The sequence below is a fragment of the Phodopus roborovskii genome, unplaced genomic scaffold (assembly GCF_943737965.1).
Source record: "Phodopus roborovskii unplaced genomic scaffold, PHOROB, whole genome shotgun sequence".
Classification (NCBI taxonomy): Eukaryota; Metazoa; Chordata; class Mammalia; order Rodentia; family Cricetidae; genus Phodopus; species Phodopus roborovskii.
Genome location: NW_026126408.1, coordinates 10517500 through 10543977, shown reverse-complemented (window position 1 = coordinate 10543977; position 26478 = coordinate 10517500). Strand labels below are relative to the sequence as shown.

General features: G+C 40.3%; 1 protein-coding gene across 1 annotated transcript; it reads right to left on the bottom strand.

The window, feature by feature from the left end:
• Nucleotides 1–1198: 1198 nt before the first annotated feature.
• Nucleotides 1199–21561, bottom strand: Ubxn2a (UBX domain protein 2A). The gene is made up of 7 exons (XM_051181698.1): nucleotides 21450–21561; nucleotides 13729–13782; nucleotides 11617–11758; nucleotides 9443–9549; nucleotides 8587–8724; nucleotides 7738–7896; nucleotides 1199–4350 (listed from the first exon to the last, which is right to left on the bottom strand). Exons 2-7 carry the CDS (start codon nucleotides 13767–13769, stop codon nucleotides 4161–4163), a joined length of 777 nt encoding a protein of 258 aa, XP_051037655.1. The 5' UTR covers nucleotides 13770–13782; nucleotides 21450–21561; the 3' UTR covers nucleotides 1199–4160.
• Nucleotides 21562–26478: the final 4917 nt, after the last annotated feature.

Genomic DNA, 26478 nt, shown 5'->3' with positions numbered 1-26478 from the left:
ATGCCTTTAATCCCAGCACTTGGGAGGTAGAGGCAGGCGGATCTCTGTGAGTTCGAGACCAGCCTGATCTATAAGAGCAAGTTCCAGGATAGGCTCCAAAGCCAGAGAAACTGTCTGGGGGGGGGGGATCCCAGAAAGTGCTTTAAAAGGCAAAAGGCCGCACTGTATAAAACTCCTGTCAAAATAGTGTGACCAGCTTGCTGTGTATTATCAGGCTACGAAACAATGGATCCGAGAAACTAGTCAGAGCTCCCTCCCCCAACAATACAACAAAACAAAGCAACTCCTCTTGGGAGAAAAGGCCCTGGGCAACCAGAAGGAACTTAGAGAAGGATCTCCATTTGTCTGTTAGTCTTGCATGGTCCACCTTGGTCGGACAGGGAAGTTCCACTCCCTCTTGGACTTTGGAGGTCATTGGATCTTTTGTTATTCTCCTCATCGTGCTCACACTGACAATGCCTCCCTCCCTTTTCACCATTCATTTGACTCTGAGTTAAGCATATGGAGAATGGACGGCTCAACCTGGTTTGTTGGGGGCACAGGCAACAGCAGGTACAATGTGCATATTAGACAACTGTACCTTAGGACACAAGCACAAGTTGTACGACAGTAAAATGACAAACTTTGTGCAGCAAATAATCATATGTGGCAGGGTGACGGTATCTCCCAAGTGTGGGGGACAATATTCACAAATTATAAACTACTTGTATTGGGATACACAAGCAACTTTTAATAACAAATTAGTATCTCACTTTGAAATCCATACTTCATACTCTAAAGATACACAGATGATCTATATAAGGACATAAAAACATGCTCATGCTGGCTGTGTATGTCTTTCTTAGAGACAGGTGCCCTGTGTAGCCCTGGTTGTCCTGGAACTTGATTTGTAGACTAGGCTGGCCTCAGAGAGTCGCTTGTCTCTGCCTCAAGCGCTGGGATGAAAGGTGTGTGCCACCGCACTCAAGAGCTCCTTTTCAAGGAGATGCAAATTTCCAAAATGATATCCTGGTTGAATAATATAGTTGAATAGACTTTAAAAAATCATTGACTATTTTTTTTTGTGTGTGTGTGCCTGGCAGAACCCATGTCAATTTATACTGAGATTATCTTTAGAATTGGTATTTTATAATTTTCTATAATGAGTATGAATTGTCTGTGCCAAAACAATCTAAAACAAATGACAAAGAGCCAGCTATAAATGTAATGAGTAAGTCATTTCTGAGGATCCAGGATGATGAGCAACTTTTTACTGAAGCAGTTTTTTTTTTTTTTTTTTGGTAAAATAGAACAAAGGAATATATTACTAAACCACTAAACCTCCTTGCTATGTCATAAGAACAAATACAACTGCTGGGCTGGTACTAAAATATCACTTTCTCACATTTCTGAACATGAAATGAAGGTAACATTGGTTAAAGAAAAGGCATCTAAGAAATAATCATTGATTCTCAAACTGAATGACAAATAATGACAAAAGAATTCACATATAACTGTTTTATAACAAGTGTAAATTATTTCACAGATCCTTTCAATGAACAGCACTTTATCTTAGAACAGTTTATTTAGCTATTAGCAAAATACCACATCAAAAATATATTAATGTTGTTTGTAGTTTACTCTTTGGCTCTTTGCTCTTTTGGGGGTCCTGCCACTCAGCTCTCAAATAAATCACATACAGAGGCTTATTTTTTCTTATGAATGCCTGGCCTTAGCTTGGTTTGTTTCTAAATAGTGTTTCCTAACTTACATTATCCAAACTACCTTTTCTTCTGTATATCTTACTTTCACTCTTACTCCTGGCTGATTGGGTGGCTGGCCCCTGACATCGTCCTCTCTCCTTGTTCTATCTTGCTCCTTCTTTGTCCTTTCTCGTTTCTCATATCTATTCTCTCTGCCTGCCCTTCCTATCTTTTTTCCTGCCTCGATAATGGCTAAGAATCACAGCTTCACAGAGTTAAACAAATGCAGCATTAACAAAAGCAACACATCTTTACATCGTTAAACAAATGTTCCAGAGCATAAACAAATGTAACACACTGTAAAATAATATTTACAATGTATTAAGGCACTAAAATAAATACACACACTGCACTGTCAATGTTTGGAAACATGAAGTATACTGAATGGAGTTGTGATAAAGTAAGATTATTTTAGCTTTGATAGTGCATAGTAATCTAATTAGCAAATCAGGATGTGAAAATCAGTTATGTACTTCTGTATGTCCAGCTTATCTGCAAGATAACTGACTGGTGACAGATCTGAAGCAATGACTTGGGTCAAATTGCATCTCACTCCTAAGATGCTCACTCATTTCAAGTTTTGCTTCCCTTGGCATTTATTCTCCCAAAGTCAACATGGGGTGAGGACTCTAGCAACTTCACAACTCTTAAATTTCAAGTAAAAAGCTTTATCAGATGATTATCTTTAAGAACATTGTTTATACTAACAATTTCACAGTTTAAAAAAACACAAGTTATTGCTGATGACTGCTCTTCCTTTCCTATTGAAACTTCTCCCTGACATGTACTCTACAAGATACACAAGAATTAGAAATTCTTGGTTAATTAGAAATGGAGAAATCCACAAAGTAGGCTTTTTTTTTTTTTTTTTTTTTTTTTTGGTAGATACATGAGAAATGTAGATACATTCACAAATTTATAATATAACAAAATAAAATACATTTTAGTTGAGAGGTGGCAAACAAATGGTAGTTACAAATACTAGCTAAAAATAAATTCCTAGTTTTGGGGGAGAAATTTGGAAGAGAATGAACTGTGATTCTTGGAGAAGTCTTTGTTTGCTCTTTAATAACTCAGCATACCTTATCCCCTATGAAGATGGTGACAGCTTATAGTACATAGTGTGATGGCATGGAGTCCTACCTCACCATGAGCTCTCACCTTAACTCCTTGAAGACCACCACTCTCCTCCCGTATTTCCACCTGTTACCTGAGTGAACACCTGCTGAAGGCAGGGGCCAGCATCACATCCTGCAGAAAGTGATGAGCTGGCCAACCTGCTCTACCTGCAAACACAGCTCTGTACATGCAGGGCACACCTCAGCAATAGTAGTGTACAAATTCATTTCTTCCAGAACCACACCAAACTTATCCTGTGCCTCCAATGGCAGCAGTGATCTACATTGATAAGAGGACTTCTATACATACTGCACTGCCTATGCTTCTGGAGGAACAGAGCTGCTGCAGGGAACTGGCTAGCTGACTGTGGCTTGTAGCTGTTGAGCTTGAAACTATCTGCAACTGCCTCAAGGCCTCCTCCTAGGCCTCTGTCCTTTGGACTGGTGTCCCTGGCTCTGGGGGCTGGATGGGGAGCAAAGCCCCCTTTGAAGAAGTGCCATGTATGTTATTTTTTATATGCTTTATATATGTTAATATGTTTCTCTTTCCTTAAGCCTACTGTATGAATTTTATATGTATTTCTCTTGAATTTGGTATTCCCTTTCCTAATTTTAATATATTATCTTTATATACATTAAATAAATAAATAAGAAAAAAAAGGATTTAAGATATTTTTTAGGGGGCTGGGGATTGATTGAACCTAGGGTTTCATAAATGCTTGGCAAATACTCTACCATTGAACTACATCCCCAGCCCATAAAATTACATATAAAAGGTATAGAAAAGTGTGTAGGCACCCAATACTGACATTGTACTAAGCTATACAATTTTATTCCTAAAACATTATACATCTTAGATACTGTTGCCAAATTAATATTTGAATATCTTTTGCTATCACAGAGTGAAAACTGAGAAGGTGTAGGCAACATAATAATTACATTGATGCTTTTAACAAGTCATGTACAATATTTTAAGTGTTGCTATTTAAAACTGAGATAGCTAACATTTATATTAATATCTGCTGTTTGGAAATAATGTTTCAATGCTAATGCTATGCATACTTTGCTAATTTAGAGCACATTAAGATTAATGATACAGCTATTTAATATGTATTGGTTAACTAGAATTTGAAAATACTTATTTTTTCGGAGTGGCCTTTGAGAAAGGTGCATTAACTTAATCCCCCTCATAAGGAATTAAGTAGTACTCAAACCTTAAGCTCAAACTGACTTTTGTCTCCCACTTATGCAAGTCCACTTCCAACCATCATTTCCCTCTGTCTCTCAAAATTCAAAACTGTCAGAGTTTTCTAAAAGGTTCAGAAGTTATGTGGAGTCTCTGAATGATCACAGCATTCTGCAAATCTGCTTCTTCCAGTGTGAGCGTCTCATCCAGAAGTCTGAGGAAAGGAAGAGCTGTTGCCAGGACAAAGGGGGGGCTTCTCTGAGATCCTTGGTATTTTTTAATGAAGTCTTTGATGTGGCTCACCCTGCAAAATACCATAAACTATTAATTTATGGAAACCTGAACTAGCTAATTTAAGGTAGCATCGACTTGTATAGATATTTGGATTTGTTAAAATAGAGAACAGAGAAAGTTTTATAGGATACAACTACTCATTTGTTTTTTAAAGCAGTACTGGGACTATAGTCCAGTGCCTAGTTAGTTTATATGGTACTGGAGATTGAACCCAGGCCTTGTGGATGCTAGGCAGGTACTTCACACCATGGGAGACAGCTATATCTTTGGGAACAAACCCAGAGACTCAGACATGCTTGCCAAGAACAACTACTACTCACCTGGAGTCCAAGTTCTAAGGTTACCTTTTAAGAGAGAGACAGAGAGAGAGGGAGGGAAGGAGAGAGAGAGAGTGCACTCTACCAACTGAGTTACATCTACAGCCTATAACCATTGCAGCTATTGAATGTGGATCAAAGTTAGTTCATCTTTGTGGGGTTGTGGGGGATTTTGTTTTTTTTTTTTTTTTTAAGACAGGGTTTCTCTGTGTTCTCTGAGGTCCATGTTCTTCATATATCAGCTGAGTCAGTGACGTAAACTTTTTTTGTACTTTTCAATGATGATAATTAAACCCAACATTTTGGCAAGCATTGAGATACACCTCCAAACTAATGTAAAATCTATTTTTTTCAAGACAGAATTTCATGTAGCTCTGGCCAGTCTCAAACCTGCTATGTAGTCAAGACTATCTTTGAACTTTTATGATCCTCCTGCCTCTACTTCCTAAGCCTGGGATACAGGAAATCCTATATTAAAAACAAAACAAGTAAAAACTGTAGAAAAGACTAGGGAAAAAATGCCTGGAATCCAGAGAAAGTTCAAGGCCTGCCTAGCAACTTGGTGAGAAATGTGTCAAAGTTAATGCAAAGTAAAAAACAGACAGTTCAGTGATAGAATACTGGCCTAAAAAATACCAACCAACCAACCTACACTAAAGAAAAAAATGCAAACTTCAAATGCTGTAATAGTGGGTGAAAACACCTGCTGCCAAAGCAGATAACCTGAGTTAAACCCCCAGGACTCACATGACAGAAAGAGAATAGATTCTGACATACACCCCCCCCCCCACCCAGGCACAGCACTTGTGTGCTCCCGACCTAACCACCTACACATACAAGATACATACATACATACATACATAGAATGTAAAATAGCAGAATGAATATTAAGTCCAGTCTGGTCTATGTAATAAGAGTTCTAGGCCAGCTAGGGTCACATAGTAGGTTTTTGTTCAGTCTCAAAACAAAAACAAACAAAAGAACAACAACCAAAAAAACCCAATAGCAAAAACAAAAAAACAAAAATCTGTTCAGGAACATACAATAACAAATGTATGTTTGTGTGCACAGGCATACACACAAAGAATAAAAAATTTTAAGTAAAAAGAAACAAAAGAGTTGGTTGTTGGTGTTGCACGCCTTTAATACCAGCACTCAGGGCAGGCAATTTCTGAGTTCAAGGCCAGACTGGTCTATAATGAGAGTTCAAGGATGGCCAAGACAGGACTGTTACAAAGAAAAACCCTGTCTCAAACAAACAAACAAAACAAAAAAACACTAAAAATAAACAACAAAAACAACAGAATGGAGAGTATAGAGCAGGTGCAGGCATCTGAATTAAAATGGATGGATACCACAGTGTTTCAAGTGACCACAGTTTAATAAATCCCAAAGTGATAAAGAGGCCATAGCAGAGGAGGGGAGGTGACTAAGTTTTAGATGCTGAGAGCCACGTTTAAAATACCTCAGGCTAATTACTGTTCATTTTGGGGAAGGAACTTGTTTTCACAGGGTATATTAATTGGATTGTACTTGGAGGACAGTATCATTCCTGCTGTTAATAAAATTTGTTTTACATTGAAGTTTTTTTTTTTCTTTAGTGGAGAGATAATAGTTCTTTTTGTGAAATTTTAGTATTGAGGTCTTAGAGTGTGAATACCTTTTTAACTACTGGAAGCCCTTAACCTGTTATATTTCCTTTATTTTGAAAATGGTTGGTTGCTTTCTATTAAGATGGTTTGTGGTATTTTCAGTAATCATAGTTCATCTAAACACAGCTTATTTTCTTGACCATTGAAGTTTGTAACCTAAAGGTAGAACCCCACTTTATCAAGGAGCTAGCACAGTCTTTCCCTCTCTCTCTCCCTCCCTCCCTTCCTTAGGAAGTAGCTGTTGCCAAAGTGATTGGGTAGCTGGTGGCTCTTGTATAATGGGATGTGCTTTGTAGATGGACACTGGGGATCAGTGTTCATGATGACATTTGGTTGCTCCCCAAATGGTTCTATCCCATTCCAGAAGTTTGAAATGTGTAATTTGAAATCCTTAATAAAATTGGATCTATTTTTATTAAAAAAAAAATGGATACCATGGGGGAAGAGGATAAGACAGATGAACAAACAGAACACAGCCAGTAGAGGATAATACTGAGTTAACACAAGTGCACTCATACTCAAAGGAGGCTGACTGCCACAGTGTCTCTACCTTTGCTATGAGGAGAGGACCAGCTCCTTTGATGGTTTAAGTAAGTGGGAGACAGAAGGGACAGACCCAGAGTCAGTGACCTGGAAATGAGCCCAGGTGAGACCCACAAAGCCACACCAGGAAACACAGAAAGAGACTGTGAAACAAGAGTTGCACTTTTTCTGACTATAAATACAATTATAGTGAACTTGCTCTGTAGCGCTTTCCTTTCCTTTTCTCTCTCTCTCTCTTTTTTTTTTTTTTTTGAAATGGGGTCTCACTGTGTAGCCTTAGCTGGCCTGGCCTGGAACTCACTATGTGGACCAGGCTGGCCTAACTCAGAGATCCACTGCTTCTGTCTCCCAAACCCTGACATGAAGGGCCTATACCACCCCCTGCCCTGTTCTATAATTTTTTAAAACTCAGTACCATGTTTTGTGAGGTTTTGTGACTATACTGTGGAGCAGAAGACTGACACAGCTGCAGAAATAAACTTAAACTTGGACTGTTGCCAATGAATAAAATGGATAAACAATTATGTATGGTAGAATATGGTAGACAAAAATTGGGCTGGGCTGTAGTCTACTGATAGGTATATATGCCTAATGAATGTGAGGCAATAAAAAAAATAGAGAGAGAATGAACTAACTACAGTACAGAAGACACCCCAATAAACATGATACTAAGTTTAAAAACTCTAAAACAAAGCAAAAAATACCCCAGACTAAACATAGTTGAGTCTAAGAATCCTATGTTGATTGACACATTAAACTTAGAGAGCTATTTATTTTAAAAAGCCTTCATTAGTTCTCAAAAAAATCAGTGTTATCTAAACCTAAAAGAAGAGATGAAATTTAGAATTGGAAAGCAAATCAGTCAAGCACAGAAACAGGACTGACCTATGAGAAATGTTAAATCTTTGGACAGTCCTTTCCCCATTGGCCAACCAGATCTGGATCCTGGTGATGGGCTCCAGGTTGTTCAGTGGAACAGCAGACAAAGTACTTTTATTTTCAACTTCGATACTCTTTGCTTTAGAAACGATTTTTGGTGTAGCACTAAGAAAATTGGAACAATAAATTCAGATACATGTTTCCTCATTTCTAGGAAGAATTTTAGACAGTCACAACTACTCCCTCAGTAATAAATGTTAGTTATGTTCACAACAAATATGTTCTAGGAATTAAATGAAATTATGTACACCCAATTAATCTGTAAACTTACAGAATGACATGTAAATTAGTATTACCTGGGATACTGGATGAATCTCTAAAAGAAATTACTTTCTCTGTAGAGGTTAGCTCTGAGTAATCAAGGGGAAAAAAGCAAAGTATTTTGAAAGGTATATCTAAAAGTTTCCATATGTAAAACTGAAAGTGTACACACCTTCCCACTACTAATAAATGCAAATAAGGGACTGGGTATATAGTTTAGTTGGTAAAATGTTTGCTTAGCATACACAAATCCTTGGTCCAATCTGCATGAGGGCCATAATTTCAAAGCCACCCTTAGACATATAAAAACATATAAAGAACCTGCCTAAAATAAAGCAAACCAAAACCAAATCAACCTTAAAAAAAAAAAAAAAAATCTCATTTGGGAGCTGGGAATTTATTTCAGTAGTAACCTTTTGCCTTACATGTTTTATGGTCCCTATGTTGGAGTCCCAGCATCAGAAAGAAAATAATCACTTCCTGCAGGAGTTCTGTACGGTCAGAATAAGAAAATGTCACAATAATCATACTCACCTTCCTAGTCTGTGGCCCGGTCCTGAGAAGGGCTGGAACACCGGCTTTGTAGACATACACACTTCATTTTTCTTATCTTCAACTTTGACATCCACCTCTTCTTTATCAAAAACTCCCTGTAATTCTGAAGGTAATTCCCTTTGAAAGAAAATGATAAAGTTCTTGTTTTCCTTTTTTCTGAGATACACATTCCGGCTGCCAAAAGATTTCTATATGTAGAAGTATAACATATGGGTTAAGGAGGTGGTTTGGCTGTCAGGGGCACTTCCCTGGCATGTGCAGGACTTTAGTCTAATTTTTAGCAGCATATAAGCAAGCCATGGTGGTACTTGATTACATGCTGCTACTTTTTTTGTTGTTGTTTTGTTTTTCTTTTTTCTTTCCAGACAGTGTTCCTCTGTGTAGCTTTGGAGCCTGTCCTGGGGAGGTGTTGGGGGAAAGAAAGATAAAGATAAATTTAAACTAGATATGGTAGTTTATACCTTGGATTTCAAGGCTAGCTGAGACTAAATGAGCCTGCTATTTAAAGATTTTACCTATGTTTATGCGTGTAAGTGTATGCATGTGAAGGCAGATGCCCTTGGATGACAAAAGAGGCCCCCAAACTGAAGCAGCAGAGACTCTTGAACCATCTCCCCAGCTCTGGCTGTTATTTCAAACAAACAAACAAACAAACAAACAAACAAACAAACAAACAACCCAACTCCCCTGCCCACCCCCTAGCCCAGGGAAGAGATGTAAATTCACAGAAGAGACAGTATATGTCTATGAAGGTGTCAAGGGGCACAATCACCATTACAAATGATCCTTTCGTATGAAGCGTTCTTGAAGTTCACTTCTACCATACCCTGCTTACCCCTTTTTGATGGAGTTCAGAAACTGCTGACTTGCACCATCAGAGTAACTTCTAAAGTCATCATTGACTGTGAAACCGTTTTTCCACAATTTTATATTTACATCTACCTACAAGGCAGCGAAGAAAGGAATGAACTGTAAGAAAGGCTGAGCTTGAGCTCACTAAATAGCCTAGGCTGGCCTTGAACTCCAGATCGTCCTACCTGAGCCCAAGTTCTGAGTTCACAGGCTTACCTGTACCATCACACCCAGCTCATGAATGATTTTGTAATAACATATATATTAGTCATTTGGAAAATAGTGGTCCCCTAAGCCATGAAAATCTAAATGCTAATATATTTCCTTATGTGACAGACATAATTATTAAAAGAAGACTAACATCATGAGGAAATTCTAGTTTGAAAAGCTGACAAGTGCATGAAAGAGATTTCTCCAAATTCCTATTCTGGTTGAAAGTTGACTAAAATCTTTGCATTTGTAACAAATACAGTTTGTGAGTTGTCTCCCTTGAAGTACCAGGCCCATTTAATTATTCTGTGAAAATGCCTGCCAAAACAGCCAAGTCTAATGGGTACACATGTGTGTGTGCCACATGTAGAGGCCAGAAGTTGATGTTAATGTCTTCTTTAATTGTTATCTTATATCAATAAAGAGGGGCTGGAGAGTTGACTGAGCAGTTAAAAGCACTGGCTGCTTTTTCACAAGACCCAGGTTCAGTTCCCAATACCCACATGGCCATTTGCAACTGACACCGTCACACCAATGTACATAAAGTAAAGTTAAATAAATTATCTTTAAAAAAAAAAAAAAAAAAAAGACAGTTAGGCAGTTAGGAGTACTGTTGCTGGTTTGGTTCCTGGTACCTGATCCACTAACATCTGTAACTCTAGCTCCAGGAGAAGTGATGCTCTCTGTGGGCAGCCAGCACACACATGGTACATATGTGTGCGTGTGCGTGTGTGTACATTCAGACAAAACACTCAAAAACATAAAATAAGGAAATGGGCTACATTTTCAGGTCTTTATTTATTTTTTAAATTATGATTTATTAGAGTTTATAAATGGTACTATTATGATTGAAATAGCTTTAAAAAAATAAAAGACACAAACCATATATGGGCATGCAGTTACAAAGGTATAATAAAAAAACGTTTCCAAAGCTGGACAGTGGTGGTACACACCTTTAAGCCCAGCACTGGGGAGGCCGAGGAAAGTCTGAGGCCAGCCTGGTCTACATAAGAGGTCCAAGAAAACCGAAGCTACACAAAAAAAACCTGTGTGACACAAACAAACAAAAAACAAGTTTCCTAGATGGCTTAGTCACTTCTCTCCTACCATGTGGGTTTCAGATTGAGTGCAACAGGTGTGCTTCTCAGTGAGTCAGCCATCACAACTCCACATTTTATTTTTTTTTAATTTAATTTTATTTTATATGCATTAGTGTGAGGCTGTTTGGATCCCCTGGAACTGGAGTTACAGAAAGTTGTGAGCTGCCATGTGGGTGCTGGGAATTGAACCCTAGTCCTCTGGAAGAGCTGTCAGTGTTCTTAACTGCTAGGCCATTGCTCCAGCTCATCCCCATTTTATTTTTTGAGACAGGATCTCTACTAGAACCTGGAGTTCACCAATTCAGCTAGACTGGCTATCCACCAAGCTGGGAGTCCCAATCCACTTTCTCACACTTAGAGTGCTTGCCATGTAAAACTTGACAGCCATCACCTTGGCTTCCTTCCATCCTGAATATTCCAGCCTTGACCTAATTAGGTGGCTGAGGACAACTTTGGACTCCAGTTGTCCTGACTTTCCATCTCTGGAGTGTCGAGGTTACACATGCATCTCATCATGCCCAGTTTATGAAGTGCTGGATTGTATGCAGAGCTTTGTGTCTGTTATGTAAGCATTCTACCAGCTGAGCCAACTCCTCAGCCCCATCACAGACATTCTTAACTGGAAGCAACATTTATTTGGTTTGTAAATTCAAGTAAGCAACACAACTGTTGATAACTCGGTTGTGACTGCTATGATTTCTGCTCAGATACCAACAGCTTTACCCATTGTTGCTTTTCTGACACCTGTGTAAATTCAACATAATGAAAATGGTAAATAATAGCTTTACTATTATAAAAGTAGTTTTGACTTCAGGGATCCTCCTAGAGGCCAATAAGGAACATTTACCTGTTTCTTCTGTTCAGTTGGGGACAAACATTTGGCCCCAACCTTCTCTGCTTCCTCAAATAGGCTGTCAACAAAATAGTCACAATCCCTTTGTTGATTATCATTGAGGGGTTGATTGTCAGGAGGTCCTGTTTCACAAACCCTAAAAACAAAATAAGATAAAATTAAAATAAAATACAAATCAAGTGCTGTAACCTCTAAGTTAATAAAGAAGTAATCCTGGGTAAGTCATTAAACACGTTTTAATATAGACCAGTTCTATAGACACTTGGGGTAGGCTAGCTTTTTGCTGTGAGGGTTATCTGTTAACCATTCAAAGATATGTTTGATTAAATAAAATTAACCTTTGAGCAGGCAGCTGAGTCAGCACGTAGCTGACAGGAAGTGGTAAGGAGTTATCACTTCTAGCAAGGGTTTTTAAGTGGGGGTGGAGAGAAGACTCCAGCACAGGGAGAAGGTTAGCTACTTGCTATTCAGCCTCTCTGAGCCAGCAGAATTCCACTTCAAACATTGAATTGTGAGTTCTTTAGATTAGGTAAAGTTTAGGTGCCTGAGAGAACAGAATCCCCTCAGGCTGTGGCCCTTGCAGGAAAGCCATTGCTTAATTACAAGTATCTTTTGTATTTTAGGCTGTCTAGCAGGGCCCTTGACATTTATCCATACTGTATGAAGGCACAAATGATAACAAACCAGAGTTACACACATGGAAATGCCATAATAAACTCATTGCTTTGGAAATTAAAAAATTAATTTAAGAGCACCCAAACTAGATGTTCATTATTATATTATGTGCATGAGTATGCGTATAGGTGTACATGTATAGAAGCATTATGGAGGTCAGAGAAAAACTTGTGGGAATTACAGGAATTTGTTTACTCTTTCCACCATAGGTCTTGAAAATCAAACTAAGGTATCAAGCTTGACAACAAGGGAGCTATCTCACTTGCCCCAGAATTTTAAAAAGAATTTTTAAAGAGGTCAGTAGGAGGCTAAGAAGACGATTCCTATACATGGCAGCTCACAAGTATGGTAAATACAGTTCCAGAAGATCTGATGCTGTATTCTAGCCTCTTAAGGCATCTGCACTCAGATGCAATATTCTTACACAGACACATAATTAAATCTTTGAAAAACACATTTTAAAAAAGATCTCAGAGTATAACAGTTGTTTATTGATCTCCACTTAAAGTGCTAAAATAACTAAAAATATCTTTATAAATGCCAAATGTGTCTAACACTAGCCCAAAAGCACAAAAAATTACACTTTTTAATTCCAGCACTCCAGAGGCAAAGGAAGGAGGATCTCTCTGACAAGGCCAGCCTGGTCTACAGAGTGAGTTCCAGGACAGCCTGGGCTACACAGAGAAACCCTGTCTCAAAAAATTAAGACCAAAACCAGGAAAAAAAAAAAAAAAAAAAGAAAAATGTATTTAGGGCTCAGTAAATTGGCTTAGGTGGTAAAAGTACTTATTGTGTTCAGTCCCCAGATCCCACATAATCATGGAAGGAGAGAAATGACTCCACAAAGTTGTCCTCTGACTTTCACACACACATATGGAACACAGGCACACACAAACACATACACAATATAAGGTTAATGAGTTTTATCCAGATAGCAGTTTTTAAACTACAGTCACAGCCTGGCCTGGTGGTGGAAGCCTGTATCTCCAGCTACTTAGCAGACTGGGGGAGCTCTGTAAATTCAATGAACTTGTGGGCAACAGAGTGAGTTTAAGGTCAACTGGGGCAATTTAGTGCTGGCCTGTCACAAAAAGAGCTGGGAATACAGCTCAGTAGTAGGGTGCTTGCTTTGCATATGTGAGGCCCTAGGTTCAATCCCTACAAAGAAAGGAATGATAATAAAGAGAAAAGTAACCATGGTCATGAGAAGGGAAGGAAGGGCTCTAGGATACAAACCTGCATGACAACCAACAACCTATTCAATGAGTGTGACTACAGGTAAAAACTACAACAAACCACCACAATTTGCATAAGTAATCCTATAGAATTAGCTGCTTTACTATTTCTGCCAGTGAGATGCGAAAAAAACAAAACAAAAAACAAAAACAACAAAAAACAAAGGCTATTAACTCAATACTTGGGTTAACTTACCATTCTTCTTTTATACTGTCAAGGTTATCTACTTCTTTCATTCTCTTTCTGCTACTGCAAAAGTAAAAAGAAACAAAAGTTTAAAGTTCTCAACTATCATAAAAAAATTTATTCCTATGTATCAGTATTCTTTAACATGTAAGTTATCATGTAACCATTGATATAGTATTCAGGCATCTGTACTGGTCTGCCCTTGGGGTCCTGACAGGATATGTTCTTAGCTGTAGCCACTAAAAGAACTTCCTGTGCACATTCGCTACTTTTCCATAACAGGTGAGCCTTACCCACCTCCATCTCTCTCCTGACTGCTCCTGGCCTCTGTCCCGTCCCCAGGTAGCCTGCTACTACCTCCAGTGCTGGGATTAAAGGCATGTGCCACAACCTCCCGGCACTCTCCTGCCATTTTTATACAACAACCATAAAGTAGTTCTAAAAGGGTTTGAACAACTGCCCAAATTCACCAGGGTAATTTTCATCTAAAACAAAACAAAGAAATGCAGCAGCAATGTGTGATGCCACATGCCTGCAATCCTAATACCTGGGAAGCAGAGGCAGGATGAGTTCAAGGTCATCTCCAGCTATGTTGCTAAAAATGAGTTTGGGCCTCAGAAAGACCCTGTGGTTTTTTTTTGTTTTGTTTTTTTTGAAGTCTTTAACCTTCTCTCCAGGGAAGCAGGCAGGCCAATTTCTGTGAGTTCTCGGCCAGCTGGGGCCATGTAGTCAGACCTGGTCTAAAAACAAAATAAAAAGAGGAGGGGCTGGAGAGATGACAGTTGTTAAGAGATCTTATTGCTCTTGCAGAGGATTAGTTAGAACCCCAGCACCCACAGGGCAGCTCACAACTACTGGTATCTCCAGTTCAATTTATACCTGTACTGTGTGCGTCAACTTGACACAAGCTATAGAATCATCAAAGGAGCCTCAGCTGAGAAAATGCCTTGAGATCTAGCTGTAAGACATTTTCTCATTTAGTGGTCAATGGGGAAAGTGCCCAGGCCATGATGGGTGGTGTTCTTGGTTGCTGGTCTTGGGTTCTACTAGAAAGGGGGGTTGAGCAAGCCATAGGAAGCAAGCCAGTAAGCAGCACCCCTCCATGCTCTCTGTGTCAGCTCCAGGAACCTGCCCTGTTTGAATTCCTGTCTTGACTTCCTTCAGTGATGAACAACAATGCTGAAGTGTAAGTCAAATAAATAAATAAACCCTTTTCTCCCCAATTTGATTTCTGGTCATGGTGTTTTGTCATTAAAGCAATAGAAACCCTAACACACCATTCTCTCTGACTTCTGAGAGGGCATGTGGCACACACATGGTGTATAGACATTATTATTATTATTATTTTTCCAAGATAGGGTTTCTCTGTTTAGCTTTGGAGCCTGTCCTGGAACTAGCTCTTGTACACCAGGCTGGCCTCGAACTCACAGAGATCCACCTCCCTCTGCTTCCCAAGTGCTGGGATTAAAGGGGTGTGCCACCAACACCAGGCTTTAGACTTCTTGTGAACAAAACACTTACATTAAGAAAAAAGATCCCACAAATACAACACTAGTAATATTTTAAATGGTGATTTTGTTTTGAGTCCCCCTCTATTTTGCAAAGTGTCTTTTCTGTGTCTGCTGTATGTTTCCTCATCACCCAATAAACACCTTTCTTCAACTGCTAAAGTTAATACTTTAAAGTTTTTTTCTCCTTTTAGGTGTGTGCTTGTGTGCAAGTGTTCATGTAGTACACTCATGAGGGCAACATGTGAGGCCAATGTCAATGTAAGGTGACTTCCTGGATGTTTTCCCACCATATTTGTGTGTATGTGCAGATATGTGTGGGTGCATGTGGAAGTCAGCGGGCAGTTTCAGGAGTTTCCTCCTCACATGCTCCCCCTTGTTTTTTTCAGGGAGAGTGCCCCCTTGCAACTTGGGGTTTACTGGTTCAGCTACACTGGTAAGCCAGTGAACCCCAGAGATCCACCTGACTTTGCATCTGCAGTGCTGACATTATAGACACCCACCATTAACTTTTATGTGGAAGCTGGTGATCCAAATTCAGGTCCTCAGCTTGTCCAAGGAATGTACTTTATTGACTGAGCCATTCTGCAGCTTCCAAAGGTTTTTCTTTTTTTTTTTTTTTTTTTTTTTTTTTTTTTCTCTCCTGACACAAAGTTTCACTATGTAGGCTTGAACTGTCTAGAATGTTCCAAAGACCCTCATCCCCATTCCAGTCCTCACTCAAACCAGTTTCTACACTGCTATCAGAAGGGTGGAGTCAGAGAAGTTGACAGAGGAAGTAGGACATGTACAAAAATGAGGTAATAAGCAATGAGCCATTCGGTAGAACTTAGCTAAGAAATAAGGGCTAATTTAAATTGTAAAAGCTAGTTAATAACAAACCTAAGAGATTAGTCGAGCATTTAAATTAATATAAGTCTCAGTATTTGGGAGCTGCTGTCAGGACAGAAACTTCCGACTACATCTGATTTTTTGGACTTTCCTGCAGAAACCCCCTCGACCATTCCAACTGCTATTAGAATAAGGTCCAAATCCTTTGGGCACTATTACAGAGAACTAATATTGTTCTTTACATTTTTACCATAGCTGGACTTAATAGGTTTAATAAAAGTATGTTCCTTTAACTGTACCCTAGAGGTCTTTATTGTTATGATCATTACCACTACTAGATATTTGCCGGAATAGTCACATATAGTTAAAAATTATTATTTCTGCCAGTGACATGCAATAAAAGCAGGAAGATAACAACATAGGTATCAGGTCCAAGGGATACTGTATTTGCCCACACAAAAGGGCAGACCCACTGATGGAGTTCAAAATTGTGCCTAGGCCTTGTTATACCAGAACTATAGGAAGATTTCTGGAGGTTAGATAAAAAGACAGCATTTTTCAGGAACTTGTGAAACTGGTTCCCATCTATCAAAGTCATTTCCCTTACCTCTGGCAGGAAGGATATATGACTTCATTGACATGTATCTATGGCTGCACATCAAAGTCCACACAGACCTCCAGGCTCCCTCAGTCCCTATTCACAAGAACTTGTTATACCTTCCAAAGTCCAAGGTAAACCTCCCCAGGGTTCCCTCCTCTCAGATAACCCTTTGTTCTCTTTATATGGCAAGGACATCCCCCCTGCTTGGCTATTTCTCTTGCTCTCTAGCTACTTATTCTCCCTTCTCTTGTAGATAGCCCTGTCCATGTCCAATCTGTTTCTCTCTTATGCACAATAAAAACTTTCCCCTTAGCCATACCATAAGTTATTCCAGTGGTTTCTCTACTGTGCCTCCTTGAATACAGTAATAGTCATTAGCAAAAAAAAAAAAAAAAAAAAAAAAAAAAAAAAAAAGCATTGCTTGAATTAACTTGTTATTTTTTCTCTTTCTGTAAGTTTTGAAAAAAAAAAAAATTGTTCCCAAATCTGTAACATTACATAAAAAGGTGACATGATTTTGTTGGGTCCTGGAGTAGGGCAAATAATAGGGGGCAGACCACCAAAGTCAGATAACAGAAGCAAACTTTATTCCATCACATGGGGTACCAGAGCTTCTAATTAGTTAGGGCCACAAGCAGGTCCAAATCTGACACTGTAACCAAAAGAAGAGACTACTTTCTTTTTATAGCAAAAAACAAAAACAAAGAAACATACACAGGGTGGGGTGTCAAAGGAATCTTCACAATCTTGAGGTTATGCCTTGAGTAACTGTGCATTCTAGGGTTTACAACTTTTGATTACAGGGTGTTAGTTCAAGATGTTTATGAAAGTCTGTCTATCTTGACACAGCTGTGGCTCTGTCTTAATTCTTAACCATTGCTTTGCCCATAACTGGAAAAAACACACAGCAAAGGGTTATGAAGAAGTAACTGTTAACTTGCTTATTGGAGCTGTCAGCTCCAATATCTCTAGAATATAAGCATAGCTATATGAATAGGCATACAATTTTTCATATTCCTGGGCTCTTCAGTTTGTTTGGTCCTGATCTACTTCACTACCCAGTCCCTCCTGTATGCTCTCCATACTCCAGATGCTATGAGCTTTACATTGCTCCTCACCTTTATGGCATCTATTTTTCTTTTTGTGGACCTTTCCCTCTTTTAGAAGTCAACATCCACCTAATTTCTATTCATCAGTAAAATCTCAGCTCAAAACTTACTTTCCTACTGAAATTTTTTGTATTTTTCTCAGGCTGGCGGTAAATTCCTTAATAATACCTTCTCACAAATACCTTATATTTTATTTCTTCCTCTTAGCTTCTTGCTTGGTTTACTGGCATTTACTCCTGTGTTTTGACTAACTATATCATGTCACCTATAATTGTTGTCCTCATTTCCTTAGTACTTAGTCCTTTTGTTTCTTTATGAGACAGGGTCTTACTATAGATTGAGCTGGCCTCTGCATGGAACTCAGAGATCTGCCTGCCTCTGCTTTCTAAGTGCTGGGGTAAAAGTATGCACCACAAAGCCCAAATGTACATAATTTTTAAAAAGTGAGCTGGGTGATGGTGACCCATGACTTTAATCCCAATGCAGGATAAAGGCAGATGTAGGCTGGTCTACAGATCTAGTTCTAGGACAGCCAAAGAAACACAAAGAAACCCTGTCTGGGAAAACAAAACAAAGCAAAACAAAACAACAACAACAAAAAAAACAAGAACCTGAACAATTAAGGCATTAACAAATTCTCCCAAACATTATTGTAGAACTCTGAGCATAACAGCCATTACCACTTATATCAGATCTGTGACTACTTGAAAGAGACCTTAAAGATTAGGACTGTTGACATTCCCTCACAGAACAAGAGGGTGGGAAGGGTCATTAGATTCTTCCCAGAAATCACAAGTACCTCCTTCCCCCATTTCTCAGTCAGTTAAATATAATGCTGCCCAAGTTATACTTGATGGACTTCTGAGGTACTGGAATATATGGAGTGCAGAAGATTTGATGAAGAGAGGTAATGGGGTGTGTGTGGATGGTACCTCCTGCTTGCCGCTGCATGATTCAGAAAGTCCTGTCTCTCTCCAAAACTCCATCGCCCAGAGTCTCCAAACAAAGGAAATGCAGCAAAAAGCCCAGTCCAGATTTTTGGTGGAACTGCAGTTCCTCCCCTGAAGTTGCCAGCAGCCCATGTCCCTGCCTAAAGGGCTCAACTTTTGGCCATACAAACCCAGCTAGTGGCAGAATGTCATCACCCCTTGCCTACGACCTATTAAGTCTCCTTGCTTTCATTTGTAGGGTTGGCTTTTTGGCCCTCAAATCTCTGGGACTGGAGAACCTACCTGGGAGTTGCTTTGCTCAGTCAGATTAAACCTGTTATACTTTTTCAATTTTTCTTGATCTGGCTTACTTTGTAGGTGAAGAATCCTATTATGGGGTGGGGGTGGGGAGAGAGCAAAAACTTATTGGGGGAACTCCACCTAGGCAGCTATAAGGAAGTCATCATCTATGTTAGGGTAAGACTTCAGTGATTAAGCTGCTTTGGTGTCACCCATACGCCCATATGAGTGTGCCAAGTCTGTCAATGGTGCCACCTGGGGTGAGTGGACATTTGTGTGTTTCTCCCCAGTAAAGGTCACTTAAGGAGAGTATGCAAGCAGGACTGGGATGTAATTCACGGGTAATTTATGAAAAAACTTGGGCTTGCCAGGTGGTGGTGGTGAACACCTGTAATCCCAGCAGAGGCAGGCGGATCTCTGAGTTTGAGGCTAGCCTGGACTACAGAGTGAGTTCCAGGACAGCCAGGGTTAGACAGTGAAACCCTGTCTCAAAAAAACCAAAAACCCATTTGGGCTTGATCCCCAAACAGTGGATAATGAAGGTAATACTCAAAGAGGCTGGAGAGATAGTTCACTGAGAGCAGTGGCTGCTCTTCCAGAATACCTGGGTCAAATCCTAGCACCCACACAGTGGCTCACAGCCATCTGTAACTCCAGTTCTACAAGGATATTAGGCCACTTCTGGCTTCCACAGGTACCAGGCACAAAAACGGTGCAGACATGCATGTAGACAAGACACTTGTGCACATGAAACAAATGACATTGTTTAAGAGTAGATGCTCAGGTAGTAACTGCTACCACCTACAGTATCCTCTTAGCATTATGTAATCAACCTCTCCTGTCCACCTGAACACAATTCTGACTTTTGCATTTCACAATTACCTACCACTAACATCAATGTTATCATGAAAGACCAAAAAAAAAAAAAAAAAAAAAAAAAAAAAAAATGAAGGACAGTCTGACCTGGAAAGCTAACCAATAACAGTTCCTTGGAATTTGCTAACTTCCTCTCACAAGGCCCTCAGATAACAAGAATTCACACTGCCCCTCCTTTCCTGTGAGTCAGCAGGTGGTGAATAGGGTCCTTAGGATAGCTGTAACTCTGGTTTGCCCAGACAAGATTAATTAGCACACCCTGAGGCCCTAAGGTCCGTTGACCCTAATAGCAGACCATCCTGCCTCCAAGGGTCACGTACTCAATGGACAGAGGGTCCCACCCCCTCCCTAAGCTTGTGGTTTTGCCTTTAAAAACACCTGGGGGGGGGGGCTTCTCTCTAGCCTGTGTGCTGGAGGAGCCCGTTTGCGCAAATGTTTCCTGTTCATTAAAGCCTCTTGCGTGTTGCAGCAACTGGACTGGAAATTGAGTTCTTGGGGTATCGACCAAAACTGGGAGACTCCTCATTCTGAGGGTCTTACAGTCACACCAGAATTCCCTGAATTAATATCAACACAACTCAGGAGATCACTCACACTTGCAATACCAGCACTTGGGAAGCTGAAGCAGAGAAATGTCTGTGTCTGTGTTTGAGGCCACAAAGGAATACTTTAGAAAGTTCTAGGCCAGCCAAGGCTACATATATCCTGTCCCTAGGAAGAAAAAAGGCAGTTATGGTGGTGCATACCTTTAATACCAACACATGGAATGCAGAAGCTGACAGATATCTGAGTTCCCTGCCATCCAAGACTCCTTAGTGAGACCTTGAACTCAGGAATCCACCTGCCTCTCCTCTAGCCTCCCCAGTGCTGGGATAAAAGGCATGCACCACCATAGCAGGACGGGTCAAGGAGACTCTGTTTCAACAACAACCGCATCAACACAGATCATCAGTCCTCTATTTTTTCATTTCAAACTACATACAAACGAACCAACACTGCAGACCACTCTAACCACCTTTGCAGATAAGTAATAAACTTGTTGTACTACGAGTAAAAAAAAAAAAAAAAAAAAAAAAAAAAGGTGGGGGAGGATGCAAGAGAATTAAAAAATAAAAATCAATTAGGAAAACAGCGAACATCAGATTTCCAGAATATCCAAGTGAGCTAGGCAAGGCGGGAGAAGTCAATTACAAAATGTCCAGTGAACAAGTCCTGTATTTCTGAAGTGCGCTCTGGACAGCGTTCGTTCGCCTTTGGAAATGGAGACGTCTTCGACAGCATCTAACTCCAAGTTTCTGGGCGCCTTCAGAGAGATGGGGGGGGGGGGGGAGAAGAAGGACGTGCTTCCACTGGCTCCCGAGACTCCCAGAGCGGGGGAGCCGCAGGTCCGCACTCACCTGGGCCGGGGTGGAGGCCTCTTGCCAGCCAGCGTCCTTCCCCGGCCCCGGTCGCGCGGTTCGGAAGCCCCGGGTGCCGACTCACTGCGGCCCAGACTCAGGCGACAAGCCCGGAGCGCCTCTGGGGAAACGCCTGCCCGCCCGGAGCCGGCCGAACGCCGCGGAGCCCTGAGACTTACCTCAGGGCGCGGCCCCGCGGCCCAGTCCTCGGTCCGCTAGGGTCTGCAAGTGCCGCCGCCGCCGCCCGGCCGGAGCCCCTCAGGCCGGGAGCGTCGGGGGACCCTCTTTAGGGACCAGCGGCCGCGCCGCGGAGATACCGTCCGCCTCCCTCAGTCCGCCCGACGCGCCCCGGGGACGCGCCCGTCTGGCGGGAGCGCGCTTGGATGCCGGGAGCGCGCCCGGCTAGCGGGAGCGTGCTCGGATGCCGAGAGCGCGCTCGGCTAGCGGGGGCGGGGCTTCCTGTGGCGGGTCTGCTCAGGCCTCGACTCGGCGCGCACTAATGGCGGCGGCGTGTTCCTTGCCACCAGCCCTGCTGCTTGTTGCCTCCTTAGGAGGCGCGGAAAATGCCAGGAGCTAGGTGGGCGTTCACCTGAGAAAATCCATCGTCGACCTATTTCTTTCTGTGCCTCTTCCCTTCCTCGGAGAGATTTCCCTGCTTCCTTGTCAATGAACTTCGCCCGAGCCCTGTTTTCTGAAGAGTGACAGTTAAAAGAAACTCCCTTACTCTGCGTTCTTGAAAGGGCTCACCACAAAGATCATCCCTGTAGGATTTACTTATTTGTGTTTTATATTCATTTGTTTTGTTTTTTCGAGGCAGAGTTTTTCTGTGTAGCCCTGGCTGTCCTGGAACTCGCTCTTCACCACCAGGCTGGCCTCGAACTCACAGAGATCTTCCTGCCTCTGCCCCAGGAGTCGACTTTCTATAAGATTTAGATAAGACTTCAGGACGCCCCTTTGTTTATTCAAGACACAGCCAAGGTGTATAGATTCCTGATCTCTATAAATGATTAGCAGAACTGCTTGTAATCATTATGTGGTCAAAAACCCAGCTGCCCTGATGTCACTACACTTTAGTGAAGCATATTTCGTTTCTGATTCCCAAATTTTGGCACACCCCCAGCTTGAACCAGGAAGCACCACACACACACCTTTTTTATTTTATTTTTTCTTTTTTGCTACTCCAGAAAGTATGTTGATCTTGGAATAAACAAAACTCTTATGTCCTGTCTGGTCCACTGTCTACTGTTGGTTGGTCCCATTTTCCTACACCCAGGTACTTCTGGCTTTATTTAATCTTCTCAATACAAGAAAAGCACCCCCCTACCCCCAAGAAAAAAAGAAAAGAAGAGCCCTTATCTGTCTAATCTAGGAACAGGTTATAGATCTCTTAGATTTCCCTGTATACAATAGTCTCCTTTTTAAGACAGTCTTTCCAGGTGTCCTGGAACTCACCGTGTAGACCAGTCTGGATGTACCTGCCTCAGTCTCCAGAGTGCTACGATTAAAGATGTGTGCCACTACACCGGCTACAACAGTCTCTTAAATCAAAATCTAGAGTTGTGGTTGGAAAGAACCATAGCTTTTTACATACTAGACAAGGCCTGTCTCTACCACTAAGCTACACTCCCATCTATCTTAGATTTGGTTTTTATCTAACATTTGCACATTCGCCCTATGACAATAGTATTTCTCATTGCACTGAGACACCCCTTACCCTATCCAATGCAATAATCTTTCTACATAGAATCTAGATTTACCTAAACTGGGATTTGCTTTTTATTTGACAGTTGTTAGTGCCTGGAGTCAGCTTGAGATTGGGCCTCCCTTACCAACCATTCCCCACCCAGGTAAAAACAATTTGGGATTCTTCCGAAGACCTACTGAGTGGCGCCTCAGGGATCCTGTGGTGAGTTTAGCTCTCAAACAGTGCTCTTGCTTTCCTATCTGTTGAGTTACTTTTGCTGCTGGCAGTGAATGATGCATGTCCACATAATCATGTAGAATATATATATATATATATATATATATATATATATATATAGTGTATAACATATATTGTTAGTCTAGTGCATTTTCTATAGCAATTTTACAGCCATATATATATATTTGTGTGTGTGCTGTATTTTCTTGGATTTTTAAAAAATTTTATGTGGCTGGGCGGTGGTGGTGCATGCCTGTAATCCCAGCACTTGGGAGGCAGAGGCAGATGAATCTCTGAGTTCGAGGCCAGGCTAATATAAAGAGTGAGTTCCAGGACAGCCAGGACTATTACACAGAGAAACTCTGTCTGGAAAAAACAAAAACAAAAAACAAAACAAACAAACAAACAAACAAAAAGGCCAAACAAAATTTGATGTGTAATTTTATGGGTGTTTGCCTGCTTCTATGTCTTAATACTGGTATCTCAAGACCCTCCTGTCTTAAATCTATCAAATTTTAGGATTATAGACATGCATCATCCTGCCCAGACCTTTGTGTGTGTGTGTGTGTGTGTGTGTGTGTGTGTGTGTGTGTGTATTTTGTTTGTTTTTTCTTTATCCTTTTATAAGGCTCTTCTAATATTTTGTCTTTAGTCCTTAGTTGTATTATAGAGTTAGCTCTGATATCATTTGAAAAGATTCTTTCCCATGTTAAAAGTCAATTTACTAGGTGTGATGCATGTGCTTGTATGACTAGCACTAGGGAGGATGTAGAACAATGTAAATTTAAGTCTTGTCTCCATCTTGAGACCCTGTCTTAACCAACAAAATAAACTGACTGTAGCTCTATAGGTTTATTTCTATATATTTTTTTCTTTCTGTTTTAGGGTTTCATTTAGCAAAAGCTGGCCTTGATGTTGATTTAGTCTTCCTGCCTTTATGTCCTCAGTATTGGCATTCTAGGTGCTGCCACACCAGGTTTATGGAGTGCTCTCCATCAAATCTAGACTTGCTAGGCACTCCAGCACTTAGGCATATCTCGGAACGCTGATGTGTTTTTCCCCACTATTAGGTGATGTTTAAAACAGGTCAGGCTTGCCTTGTAATCAAGACTGATCTTAGATTCCTTATTCTTATTGCTTCTACTGTCCAAGAGTAGAGGCTTGTAGGCATGTGCCATTACTTGTGACTGGTAGGGTTTGAATTCAGGAAATGTTGAGTCCTTCAGCTTTGTTCTTCTGTTAGGGTTGTTTTTGCTAAAATCCATGCAAATTTTAAGATTAGGTTTTGTATTTCTTTTAAAAATATCTCAGCTCATTGTACAATTTTGCCAGTACCATTTACTTCAGAAAATTTTATTTCCTTGTTGAATAGCTTTGGGGAAAATTTTCACTTGTCATTGTGTATAATTTTTTCATTAAACTGCTAGATTTGTTTAGTTAGTGTTTTGTTTTGTTTAAGAATTTTGCTTTAAGATGGGTGGTGTCAGAGGCACATGCCTTTAATACCATCAGTCAAGAGACAAGAGGCAGGTATATCTCTGTGAGTTCAAGGTCAGCCTGGTCTACAGAGCAAGTTCCAGGACAGCCAGGGCTACACAGAGAAACCTGTTCTCAGAAGACAAAAATCAAACAACTAACCAGGTCTGTTTAGATTTTTAATATTCTTTTTAGTCAGCTTTGGAGGTTTGTGTATTTCATTGATTCGTTCATCTGTTGTGTGTTTTTGTATAGTTATGTCATTTTTGTTTTGAGACTGGATCTCATACAGGTTCTCATACAGGCTCCAAAGCTATATAGAAACCTTTCTCTGGAAAAACAACAAAAAAATCTTATGTTCATAAAATTTTTGAGTTAAAAGAACTGACAGCTTTATGTATGTCTCTAATAAATTTAAAGTAAATATTTATACATGAGATAGCAGTAAAGAGTTTTTGTATTCATAAAGGTATATCCAATTGTCCTAACATCACTTATTAGAAGAGTATTTTTTCATAGCTACCATGGCAGCACATGCCTGGTATCCCAGTTGCCAAGGAGACTGAAATAGCAAAATTACAAATTTGTACATAGGCTAGCCTAGGCAATTTATCCAGATCTTGTCTGGACAGAAAATACAAAATACATGGCTAGGAGTGAAGTTCAGTGCTGGCACACTTATCTAGAATGCTTGTCTTCTTTAAAAAAAAAAAAAAAAAAAAAAGGATAGTGGCTGGGCATTGGTGGTGCACGACTTTAATGCCAGCACTAGGGAGGCAGAGGCAGGCAAATCTCTGTGATTTCGAGGCCAGCCTGGTCTACAGAACTAGTTCCAGAACAGGCTCCAAAGTAATACAGAGAAACCCTGCCTCGAAAAAAAAAAAAAAAACAACAAAAGCAAAAAACAACCCCCCCTAAAAACAAACAAACAAAAAAACAGGGTCTGGCAATGTAGTCCAGGCTGACCTTCATCTTGCTGCATAGTCCAAGTTAGACTTGAAATTGTCTTGGCTAGCTTCCTGAGTGCTGGGATTATATACCAGTGTCACTGTATACAGACAGTTCTTTTTTCTTTTTATTGCTCTGTTTTGACACTGTCTTATATGTATATAGTTTTAAACAAAGTTTAAAAATTACTTGGCATTTTTTTTTTCCTCTTGTAGAGACTGTGTCCTATGTTCTCCAAGCTTTTCTTTGTCCAAAATGTGTTTCCCTCATTTTGTGGTTCAAGATGCATTTCTAGAAGCCTTCCTTAAATCCTTGTTCATGTAGGAGCCCTTGTCTCTTACCACATTTGCATTGCAGTTTACTGGTTTCTTGTCCTTTGGTCACTGAGCTCTCTTGAGAACCAAAAATATAACCTGTCTTTTCAGACAGAGTCTAACTCTGTATCTCTGGCTGTTCTGGAATTCACTCTGTAGACTAGGCTTGAACTCATGTAGCTCCCCTGTCTCTGCCTCCCAAGTGTTTTTTTTTTTTTTTTTTTCTGGAATTCAAATATCTGTGCACAGATATTCTATTGTGAGGCTGAACGAAGCTTATTAATTTTTCTGGCTGGGGACTTACATGGCTAAAATTCTGTTGCTATTTTTTTTTTTACATGAATTTGTTCACTCTTCAATTTTTCAGTGTAATAACCAGGGGAATTTCTGCCCAAATAAAGAGTATCTATCACTGATAAATGTTTTGAAATGGGCACTCATTGTTCTCTCCATAACATCAGCTCTTGCTATATTATGTGTACTTTAATCATCCCCCCCCCAAATGTTTTAATTCTGCCCTCGGGTGGGGTGGTGATAAACCAGGCTGCT